Genomic DNA, 12,714 nt, shown 5'->3' with positions numbered 1-12,714 from the left:
AGTACAAAAATAAATGAACAAGATGGCAAAAATAGACTACAATTACAAATATTCACTAACATGTACATTTTATGCAATATTTGTATGTGTATTTTTGATTTTAAAAAAATGAGGAAATTAAGTGTAAAATACAGATAAAATTTAAACTAGTACATTTTTCCAGACTATAATAACATACGCACACCATACTAATATTTTTCCTCAGATGCATTTCCCCTTCCAGCAAAACTGTGGATTATGCACGAAAACATTTTATCAAGCAGCTGCTTCTGTCAATACTGAGAAATAATGGTGTGTAGCATCCATTTACAAACACAAACATGAAAACAGAACCATGAAGGTTCTAGGGGGTTCTAGAGGATTCTATTACAATTCTTCATGGTTACACAACAGGGCTGATGCCATTATAACTCCTTCCTTCTTCCCCCTCCTCTTCCATTACATGCTGTGTTACATTTAGCAAATAATTTGGTTTACTATGGCAAGTGTTCTGCAGTACTTATTCACAAAAGTGTGATAATGCAAGACACTGAGTGGCTGTGAGAATGAGCAGATGGTTGTGTATGTTCATTATTTTAGCGTTCTCTTTCTGTCACACTCTTTGAGAGATCAACATGAATTTTTCATCAGAGGAGCTTTTAACCGGACCTGAGTGAGAGAGTGCATGTTCGCGCACATGTGCATTAGGATGTGGAGAGAATGAACGATTAAATCACTCCTGTGGGACACTGTGGATATACATACACTGGAAATTTGATCGAATATGAGAGGAAGTGCAAGCGAGAGTGAATGTGTGTGTGTGTGTGTGCGTGTGCGTGTGTGTATTACCTGGTAACCTGAGTTCTGGTGTTGAAGTCCAGCGCTCTCATTGACTGCATCACCTCCACGCAGCCCATATACTGCAGCAAAGACAAAGACGACAAACCCTCAGTCACAGCACTTCGCATGCTATTCATCCAAGCACAAATCAGAACACAGATATGGTTGTGATGAAAATGGTAGTGTTGCACAGTTGCCTTGTCTCAAGATTATCGAGTTGGCCAGGCGGCTGTAATGCATGTAGTTGAGTGTGTGTGTGTGTGTGTGTGTGTACGTGTTTTATGAGAACTGATGCTCTAATTACAAAGCACTAATCAAATAAAGCAGTTCTCAATGTAGTTCCTGCCCCTAGACTTGGATGCCACACATTAAAGAAAGCAATCCATTGAGCAGATAAAATGGACTTGGACTAAAATGGACTCACTTCGAGAACTGAAAAGCTGCAGAACCCTAAACTATTAACCAACATTTATATCAACATTAGGGCTGCATTACTTATATTAAAAAATAACCCACTTTTCATGCACAGCTGTTTTAATAAATTATTTTTTAAAACTAGTGATAGTATAAAAATGTAAATACTGTTGTAATATTGTTAAGGGCTGTGTCTGAAATCACCTTCTAAACCAACCCTTATATAGTGCACTTCTTGAGTGGACAGCCATTTGTAGTGGTGTCTGAAACCACAGTGGAAAACATCAGGAGCACTGATTCAGTCCCACAATGCTAGGGTATAAAACTGGTGTATGCTCAGCGTCTAGACGTTAGAGAACACATAACATATGCATATCTGGCCAGAAAACAGCATCTGCATAACTTCCAGTGCACACAGTGTACGAATTCACTCGCTCATATTCATGCACTCATTTAGTGGACTATATTAGTGGAGTAATGTAACTAAAAGGCAATATGTGGGGGGCAATGTCAGATACAGCTCTGGTCTTTGCCATTAAGAATGGGTAACAATTATCTATCTGGATACTTTAGATCAGTCGTGGGCCCTGTGTCTCACCTGGTCGCCTGTTGATGGCAACATTGCTCAAAAAGTTGCCCCGTTTAACATCAGTCTTAGAGTCTCTACGAATAGGCTGATGACCTGAATCGGATGCGTTTAACTATGGAAACTAAGTTCTAGGGCATTATTGGTTGTTTGTTATTGTTACTGAGTTCTAGATGGCTGGGTGATCCAAGTCTCTATGAAAAGTAACCAGGGGTGGTAAGAGGACAGAAAACTGGATGGACAGACACATACTGTACATGCATCTTACCCTGACAGTGTAGGAGACCCCAGATGCGCTGACCACACTGTCCGAGTGCAGCCAGCCTCGGGTGGGCTTGTTGACAAAGGATCCGTGCCGCGTCCACTCATCTCCGCCGAGCTGACCCCCTTCCACACGGGCCCTCCGCGAGGCCCCACCCAGCCGGTTCATATCCTGTGGGGGACGAGGAGGAGGAGATGGGGCTGTTAGAGAATGGAGAAGAAAAGGAGGAGAAGAGCTGGCAGCAGAGGTCCGAGTGTCTTCCAGAGACTCTCCCAAACCTCTCTGACCACCTGGCACGCTTGCCGGCCTGCTGGAGGCCTTCAGGCCTGGGAGCAGAGTGGAAGACACACCCAGCCGCAGGGCTCCCATCCTGGGGAAAAAGGAGCAGAGGGTGGTGGGGCTGTTTTCAGCCTGCCGTGGAGACGAAGAGGGGAGGATGGGAGTGAGGGAGGAGGAGGAGAGAGAAGGAGGGATCCCAGGGGGGGTGAGAGGGGTGAGAGGGGCAGAAGAAGGGAGAGAGGGATTGGATGCAGTCTCGTCTGTTGAGCTGAAGGAGTCGCTCCTGAAGGGCGTGTATTTGGTTTTGGGGACGAGCTCCATGACGTCTCAGCCGTCTTAGTTGTCCACTAAACGTCCTTAAATGTCTCTCCACGCCGCTCTATCGCAATCGATAGCTTGTCTTCGCTTGTCTTTTATAGTCCTCTTTTTCTCTGCATCTACCGATTCCTTCATCATCACACCAGAGAGGTCCGGAAAGTATCAAAAACAGGATGCCAAAGGAGACGAAAAGACAGATGAAAAAATGTAATAAAGTTTTCTGCTGTCGTCATACACAGCTTGTAGGTTTTGCATCAGATCTTAAGTCTGCATAGAGCTTCTCAGGACACTAGGAATGACTAAATATAGAATGATTGTCATGAAGTTACTGATGTAGTCAGACATAAGTGCTCCAGACATAATCCATCTCGGTAGATGTGTGAAATAGTACTACTGTTTTATATGCATGCGAGTGTGTTTATGTGCATGTTTATTTCTCTTTGCATGTGCTGGGCTCCTCTCTACTAGCTCTTGTCTGACAGACTCCCATAAAAAGCCTATTAGCTGCAGCTGAGACTCTCAGAGAGGAGGCTTCCGTCAGACAGACGGATCAATAGAGTGAGAGAGGAAGAGAGCGGGAAGAGATGGATGGAATATGCTAAAAGTACTGATCCAGTGAATGTGGATCATTTAATAATGATTCAAACTGCTGCGTTCAGTGATGATTAGACTGGCACTGATCAACATTATCCTCATCGTTTGGCTTAAAGACTTAATTTAGTCCAGGTGTTAAAAAAGTACACCAGGGATCTACTACAAGGGTTACACTGACCTCTAGAAGGTCTGTTAATTATGACTTGATTTGAAACTACCCAATTTATTGGTAAAAACTGAAATTATGCATACAATATTAAGATAAATCTGAAGTTCAGAAGCTAAAGTGCAGCTAAATGTTTCATTTTTCCTTCAACATTATTAATAAATATATAATGAAAAATGAAATGAAACTCGAGTTTTTGTACATATACATATATTAATATGATACAATACACATTTTACTATAAGCCAGACTTAAATTCAACACTTAATTTCATACAAGACATAAAAAGGGACCTGATGTACACTATTTAGCACCTAGATTACATGAAGTCTGAGTACATGCAAGTTTATTTGTACCGTCTGAATCTGCCACCTCATGTCCTGTCACACATCTGAAAGCACTTAGAGCGGACACATCCCCATCTTTTCCTGTCACTCCCTTTCCCTCCTCCTCCAGATGATTGTGGGACCTCTATCGCCAAGCCGAGCTCTATCCCTATCTTTTTCCTCCTCTTCCTCTCGTCTTTTCCAGATCACCTCCGGCTGCGCAGCTTTCGCGCCCTCTGCACTCGTCCCTTTAAGTCTATCCTCCTCTCTATCCTTCCTCTCCTGAAATCCCTCCCTCAGCCTCCACACCGTGTATCCCACAGTGTTCCTCCTCTCCTCCTCCAGCTTCTGCCTCTCCAGCTCTCTCTCCCTCTCCCTCTCCAACACACTCGCTCTCTTCTTCCAGATAATCTCTCGCTCCCCCGCGCCCCCTCCCACGTCTTCTTTCCCGTTCTCCAGGCTGTCCTGCTACTCCTATTTACCTTTAAAATGAAAATACAAAAAAATAACACCTGAGAGCCTCGTTGCGATCTTCAAATTAGCGCATTAATTCACTGAATCAACAGACTCAGAAAAAAATTATTTGATTATATACACAGATAATTAACCCTGATAAACAACAGTTTGTAGAAATGTGATTTAGAAAAGGACAAATGACTCAGAAAGCCCTGAAACAGTCAGAAGATACTGTATACAAGATAACATGAGTTTGAGCACCATTTAGAGAATCACTGATTGGTTGGTGTGATCCGTGAAGAAGTTGAAGTGTGACACTCCAGCCGCAAGGGAACTATGATGTTCCTAAAACAACCACGTTTCAGCACTGTCAGGGTGACGGTAATAAGACCCGACTGGCCAAATCTGAAGTCCCGCCTCCAGAGATCTGCTCATTAGACGCTAACTGGAAAATCAATCAGATGCTCATTAGCCTAAATGACACCTTAAAATCAGGCAAACAAGTCTTGGATTGAGCGGATCTTTATAGATCTGTTTCCTGAGTGAAAACCTACCACCTAAATGTCACTTAGCAAAGTCAAACACCGAATTTTACTGCACCAATGCACATCCCTTGGGGAAAGCACTTTAAAACCTCTGATAGAGAGGCAACAGTCTTGTAACCTCTAACAGTTCTGAGCTAACAGACCAGGGTAACTCTAAACCTCACAAATGATTGTAATATATAGACCATTAACAGTTTCTACTGGTATTATGAATGCCATTTATAGCCAAGTCCAGCTGACTTCGACCAAATCCACTCTTGTTCTATGTACAATGGTTTTCACTGTATATGTGTATATTTTACATCAGCAAACACAAAAACACCTTGAGCTTCTATTGTTGTGGTTTCCTTTGTCAATTCAGGTGTTTCTGATTGTTTTTTTTCACTCTTTAGCACCAGTGTGTGACCACAAAGAAGCCTCAGGGCTTCAAAAAGACATAGTGTCTTGCCTCAGACGTGCATGAATTAATGTGAGACATCCCAAGTTGTTCCAACAGATCAACAGGCAGTCAAAGACAATGATGTGGCTCGATTATCTCGGTTTTGACTGCGACAAGACCCGAGTGTGCGCACTCCTTTGCATCTACAAAGTGTCACGTTAGTGGTGCTATTGGGCCATTCTTATGGAGAGATTCCTCACAGAGGACCTGTAAAGAGAACCACTCAGACCTGGTTGACAAAGTGCAATAAGTTATGAGATAAATTTCGTAAACCGTATCACGATGACATGGCACCAGTAGTTTAGTGCTGCAGAGCTCACTGTATTCAGTATAGTCCAAACGGCTTTGCTCATTTTATATCTTGTGCACTTACACAGAAGTGTCCCAGACTTGGCTGTATTAACGAGTTGCTCATCGTGTCATGGACTATATCGACATCAACACAACATGGCACAGGAACAGCACAGTATTTAGGAGAACTTGTACAGAGAAGTAGAAATCCAACTATATATATATATATATTAAAAAAGAACATTTACATAATATCATAACCACACTATTGGTAACCTAGCTTGGGTGTAGCACCTGTCAGTTAGGAATATGGCAAAATCCCTGTTTTGATAATGATGGGTTTCTTCAGAAACATATGAGTGAACAAGATGCCAGCCCAACAGTGGCTACACTGTATCTAAATTCTGAGAGGTTCCTGTTCATCACAAAGTGAAACCAAAGGCAAGTTAACCAACCACATAGAGAGACTACAGTCAAGCACAGGTGTGGTTAATAGGCTAGACTGTATATTTATAATTAATGTAAGCCGAAACAGCTAATCTCACTAATCTCCTAAAGGTAAATCAGATGTTGAATTAGTGCAGTTGAGCTCCAGCACAGATGGAAAAACCTGAGTTTAACTACACCATTTGAATATAAAACATCATAAATCAATGATTTTGACGTCAGTGAAAAAATAAGTCCAATGTTGGATATGGCAACTCTTATTTAGAGATTGGTTAAATGAACTAAAGATTCAGAGCGAGCACCTTGAACTCTTGTAAGGTTTGAAGGCACGACTCTTTCCGAATTCGACATTGAACACTGAGTCCAGTTAAAAGCATAGCTTGGGACACTGCAACACGATAGCGCTGAAGTTGTAAAAGACAGACATTGAGAACTTAACATGCCAATGAAACTGTTGCTATGGTAACAGACTAGGGAAAAAAACGTGCGAGACAAGAGTCGTGACACAACCCAAGCAAAGGCCAACAAGTTTTGCCAACACAAAACCTGTCGGCTCTCTCCCTGTCCAACCACGAGAGCTCAGAGCCAGCTTGAATCAATGTTCTGCAGTGAGCACTGGCACAGGACAGGAAAGTTCAACCGCTGCCGCCACAAACACCACAGCAGTGATCAGTGTTGACATCCAAACTCAAAAAGAACCAGACACACATCTGAACACATGCACAGAGCGCAGTCGTGGCACTGGTCCAAATGAGAAAATCAAATATTGCTCGAGTACACAGACACACACACACTCTTAAGACAGACTCATGCACACTTCCGCCTAAAGACAGCAAAACTAGCAAAAGCTAAAAAGTAGTCCTGATATCTATTAAATATCTACTGAATAATAAATATCTATCTATCTATGAAAGCACCTGTTTATACACAAAAAAACACAGACATCTAGGTTTTGCATAAAAATCCTGATTTTTGTCTGCATAACTCTTAAGTAACACCAAAAAATCACTATGTAAATTAAAAATAGAAGAGTTCATAAGATATAATCCAAAAAAGTAAACAAAACAATTTAAAGAGCTTTTTTTTGGTGGTCCTCACGGTGTAGTTGCTGCAGAAAGTTATTTCATCCACTAAGTCCTTGGATTAAAAAGAGAACGAGAGAGCCACGTTTTAGTTAAAAACGAACGACCTCCATGTTCACATCATAATCACATTAATATTTAAACAGTGCTAGGCAATTTTCCTCCTTCTCCCTCACATGCTTTCTGGCTCAGCCCCCTCCCTGAAAGACAAAAACACGCTCTTTTGTTTTATCCTTTTCTTCTGTTTTCTTCAAAATCACAAAGTCACGCCGGCTCCCTCGTTCAGCGTCAGTCTTGTCCAGCCTCACTTCTTTGGAATGGCGTGATGAACTGCACAGCGGTCTTCTTTTGTCCTCTCCTTCCCCCACAGTCTCTCATCCGCTCCTCTCTCCACCTCCGTCTGTGTGTGAGGAGCGATGTAGCCAACTGTCCTCTATTCTCCTCTCCTCCCTGTCTGGTCTCTCTCTCTCTCTCTCTCTCTCTCACTGATGCTAGTGCTGATTCCCCCTGCACTCCTGCCCCCTCCTTCCCTTTCGCTCTCACTCTCTCTTCGCAGTGTCAGTCATTTATGCATTTATGAGTGAGCATGCATGCAAAAGCAGCCGAACACCTCTCTCTCGAATGCACAAAATTATGATGAGAGAGAGTAAATGCATCAATGGATGGAGAGAAAAAGCGAATGAGGAGCATGAAGTCTGCCCCCAATGCTCCTCCCATGGTAACTCAAGAGCAGGCAAGTTGCAGGGGCTAGTCATTTCTGTCTTGATATTCCATAATCCTGCACATAATTACAATTTTTTTTCATAAATATGACACTTAAAAGATGCAGATCACCTTGAAATGAAAATTCTGTCATGTATGACGTACTTTCTGAAATATTCTGAAAAACTGAAGTTTTTGTCCATACAATGAAAGTCCATGCTGACTACATTGGACCCCATTGACTTTCATTGTATAAAAAACAAACAAATTTATTTGGAATGACATGAGGGTGAGGAAATGATGTCAGAGTTTTCATTTTTGTCTTAACCATCCTCAACCACATCAACAAGCCAATGGCGAGCAAAAGCAAAAAGCAGGTAATTTGACGCCATCCTCAAGGTTATCTATGCGCTTACAAATCCAGACCAACCACGCAATAAGCATCTAATTGAGAGTGTCAGAGTAACTAGAGGGTTTTGTGAGTCATTCAGTCGAGTGACCTGAATTCAGGGTTATTAGGAAGAGTCAACTGAACTACAAATCCCAGAGTGCACTCTGTCCGTGCTCTTGCTTTTTAAGGACACTGCGTATGCTGCAAAGGTGCACTGATTCTTTTTTGCGCTGCTTCTTCCCTGTCACATCTCAGTGCTGAAATGTCCATCAGAAACGTCTGGAGGGAGGGAATATTCTGGCTAAAACACGGTTGCATCATGGTCCTTGGCTCCAGGGCATGGGCATGTCTGGTGAGCACACACACTTGGAGCAGACAGGCGGAGGGGGAGGGAGAGAGAAAGAGAGAAGATGCAAAACACACATATAGCAAAGAAATACAGCTCGACAATCACAAGAAATTCATTAATGCAGACAAACATTTACAACAGGGTAAACAAACACATGATCAATGCAAAAAGACAACTGATTCAATAAGATACTTTTAATTTTAAGGTTACAGACAAACAAACACAGCAGGGCTCAATAATAAGGATGGTGAGAGTATTTTGGGCAAACTGATAGAGCTGTTACTCATCCTTTCAAGCCAATACGTCTTAGATTTTTTGGTGATGATGATGATTTAATCATTAGAAATTGTTCTTGCAAATTGAGCTGATGTAAATAAATATGTCACCAAGATAAGGTTATTTATATCCCTAACACATGGATGAGGCTTTGCCAAAATGAAAGAATTATTGGTGAAAGTTAGGGGTGTAGAATATATTGGTACCAGATTGGTTATCACTAGGGCTGCACGATGTGTCGTTTAAGCATCGATATTGCGATGTATGAATCCACGATAGTCACATCGCAGGATGTGCGATGTAGGCTGTCGTAGTTGATCCGTTATTCATTAACTCTACAGGCTAGCTGCTCCCCGGCCCTTGACGAATGTGATTCGCGGATTATTTGCACAGCTTAACCATCATAGAGTGAAAGTTTTGACAGGGCAGAGAGAGAGAGAGAGAAAGAGAGAGAGAGCGAGAGAGAGAGTGAGAGAGAGACCGTCTTCAAACAATACAAAAGCTGTCTTGCTCTCTCTCTCCCTCGCGCATATTAATCAATTGACACAATGGTGTCGATGTTTAAATAATTTAAAATTATAATGTATGTGTGCTCACCCCATTTTTGTATGTAAGAAAAAAAAAATTCGATTTCATATAGCAATATCTATCGCAAAAAAATAAAATATTGCAATGTCATTTTTTGCCAATATCGTGCAGCCCTAGTTATCACCCAGTACTAAAGATTGGAATATTGGAAAAGTAAAAAAAAGAATAATTATTTAGATTACCTTTGCTGGCATTTAATAAGTCTTTAGAACTCAAATAAATTAATAACACATTGTAAAAAGAAATCGTTAGCAGATTTAAAATATAAGGACTTATTTTAGTGATTTATTTTTAGTTTAAGACAACATACTACATTTTAATATCAGCCATTTATCAGTTAATAGCCATAACAAACTATTATGATTTATCCGTACTGGCCAGAATTTGTGAAATCCTGATGAAAGTGCTATAACATTAATTAAACATTTAAAAATTATTAAAAAAAATGTATATGCCATTATTCACCATCAAAAATATTTAAAAATTCGTTTTAATTTTGTTCAATTTAATAAAATCAAATAAAAATTGGGCTCAGAAAAAAAAAAAATCTTATTGTTGAGCCCTGTGGGAACAGCCAAATTTTAAAGTGAAAAGCAAAACAAGAAATCACATTAAACACAATGTGCAATATCAATAATTTTACTTAATTTGCTTCCAAGAACAAATACAAACAAAAATGAAAAGATCTATGCCAAGATGAACCCAAGAACCCCAGAGGAAATCACAGCAGGTAAGACACGACAACAAATCCCAGGCTCCCCGCTTTCATTTTCAATTCTGGTGCCATGACCCAAGATCTCCAACACATTGAGATGAAATAAAAAGGTAAATCCACACCTCAAAAATAAGAAGTAAGAAAGGAAAGGAGAACACACACGTGGCAAAGTAAAGGTCCAGACACCCAACCCATCACCTGTTGCATGTCGGAAGTGTAACCCAAGGCATAGAGGCTAATGATTGTGATCAATGACAACATGGAGGTGTTTCACCTATAGAACCACACACTAGAGCATCTCAGAACAGGAGGACAGGAAGTGAGCTAACACAGAGAGATGCAGAGCCAGGCATTATGGTAAATCTAATGACCTACATTTTCAACTCCCTGAAGAAACGTAATGTTGTGTATAAAGCACAGTGCGCGTGCATGTGTGGAATGCAGTAAAAGATATTCATAGACGGCACTAGATGTTCTCTTCTTACCCTGCTCACTCTGCTAAAACTTTTGTTGCCATGTAACTGCAAGGACCAGACTCGCATCGATTAAAAATAAGAATGGAGGACAAAATCAAAGCCTATTTTAATAATAAACTACATAATACACAGTGAAAGAGCAGAATATTCACTGTGAGGCTTGTGACATGACTGGTTAATCGAGGCACGCCCAACAAATTAACGTAATTTAGCCTAAATCGTTGATGAAAAAGCATTCATACCAATTATAAAGGGTGTAATTCCTGAAGGTTGAGTCTCTGTCTGAGTAATAGCATACAGCAGGTTTATAAGTTAACCTACTGGCTTCTACACTAACTCGGCCAAATGTGTCAGGTCAGGTTTTTCAGTAATGTATGACCAGCCTCTATGCCTCGGGACACATACGTGCAGGTGTGTTTGGAAACGCTTACCACATACTCCATTGGAAAACACTCTTTTGTGTGTCAGTTCTCCTAGAAAATGCATGTAAACGTATATTAGAATGTTCTCACACATACAAATTAAATTAAATAAAAAAATCACATGACACATCAGCAAAGACATCAATCACAGTAAGCCTTTGATTAGCCTGAGGGCGAAATCACCCAAAAGATTTATAAAAAAAAAAAAAAAAAAAAGGGGAGAGAGAGAGAATGTATTGACATAAAAAAATAATTTACCTCAGGAATGCATTCATTCATCTATGATTTATGTCATCTATGATGACTAAAGACTTACTAATTAGTCCAGTTTCCTCATAGCACCTCATCACAACTCCATCTGGCTACAACTGAGAGTTTGATTGTACATTCAAGATTAAAATACACCCCGCAAATAAGAAAAAGGCAAATTAAAGAATGTCTGCATCTATGTCTCTGGTCGTGCTCAGACAAGCCATGGAATGAAAGGAATGACCAGGCAGGATGGGAAACGGGTACATTATATGCTGTAGCTTGCCGATATCTCCAAAACACAAGCAGACTGAATGGGTGACAGCGTGCACATGTTCCAGCCTGCTGAGAGTTGATCAGAGCAGGTAACATTCTTCAAACAGTCATCCAGAATAGAAGTGTTCCTGCGGTCAGTAACCAATAGCAACTCCTCAGGAAAATGTTGTGCTACTTTGGTAACAATGTGTTCTTTGCTTATCAAAAAAAAAAAAAAGACACTAACTCTGCAGTGTGCACTGATCTCAAAAAGCATTGTGGGTGCACTTCGAACCCACATTCACACTTTTGTGAAGATGTGGGCAGAGGATGCAAGGTACACAGGCTCATAGAACTACAATAACTTTTGTAAATGTATGCAAAAAAAAAAAAGGATTAAACTGGCACTTTATTTCCAATGTATTATATCTGCATTTACTGTACACAGGGCACAGAGACTGTTTGTTAGTGGCTATTTACAGTAGCAGCTTATTTTAGAAAAGAACCACCTACTCAGACTGACAAAAAATAAATTGGCTGATCACAGTTTGCTTTTTTAATTAAAGTTCAACCAAGTGTGTTGTGACAATTACATTAACACAGTGTTATTTTAATGAACAAAAAACTATAACAAAAACTGAGCAAAAGCAAATGGTAATAAATATCAGTTTGTGACAAGCAACTTGTCCTGCCAGTCCCAGAGGTACATATAGTTCTGAATCAGCTGGAGGTGGACTGTTGATATTGGTGGAAGGGCTGCGTGTTTGCACTTCTCTTTCTGGGACTGGACAGAGGCCCAACACAGCCTGCTTTTTTTCTGCAAGGCCCATAATAACAGGGCTGACTGGAGGACTGAGCTGAACTATATAGCAGTGCAATGTTTCAGACATGCGGCCCATTTATGTCCCTGAAACCACATATCTCTGTGATAAACGATTAATAGAAGGCCTGAAGACGCAAATAACAACTCTCTGTCAACTTGACACACAGCCATTTACATACATACAGAACCTTTGACCAAGATGTGACAGCATATTTTCAAGTGAAGCAGGAAAACAACATAAAACGCCCCAGAGAACTTTTACATGTGGTTTCATATTGGTCTTATGATACCTTTGATTCTTTCAGGCATGTACACTGTATAAAAGTCTACCTTTCACAATCACAGGTGTTCCGAGCACAGCAAAGACAGCAAACGTGACAGGAGATACTAAAATACTGCTCTGACCACAAACCAGGACTATGAACAAAACCAGAAAGCATGCAA

At 40.7% G+C, this 12,714-nt stretch overlaps 1 protein-coding gene across 4 annotated transcripts in view; it reads right to left on the bottom strand.

Annotated features, from left to right (window-relative positions):
- The window catches only part of LOC128030709 (SHC-transforming protein 1), a 33,177-nt gene that overhangs the window by 11,339 nt on the left and 9,124 nt on the right, over positions 1–12,714 (bottom strand). The window contains exons 2-4 of one of the 4 annotated variants that reach the window (XM_052618565.1): positions 10,953–10,994; positions 2,088–2,252; positions 829–899 (exon numbers count right to left, since the gene is read on the bottom strand). In XM_052618565.1, the coding sequence (XP_052474525.1) occupies positions 829–899; positions 2,088–2,252; positions 10,953–10,964 (248 nt within the window). In that variant the 5' untranslated portion in view covers positions 10,965–10,994. Of the gene's footprint in view, positions 1–828; positions 900–2,087; positions 4,247–10,952; positions 10,995–12,714 lie in introns of those variants that run through there. The other 3 variants (XM_052618563.1, XM_052618567.1, XM_052618564.1) reach the window with 3 other exon arrangements.

The sequence above is a fragment of the Carassius gibelio genome, chromosome A16, assembly GCF_023724105.1.
Source record: "Carassius gibelio isolate Cgi1373 ecotype wild population from Czech Republic chromosome A16, carGib1.2-hapl.c, whole genome shotgun sequence".
Classification (NCBI taxonomy): domain Eukaryota; kingdom Metazoa; phylum Chordata; class Actinopteri; order Cypriniformes; family Cyprinidae; genus Carassius; species Carassius gibelio.
The sequence above is the reverse complement of the archived record's forward strand: the minus strand, read 5'-3'. Positions and strand labels throughout refer to the sequence as shown.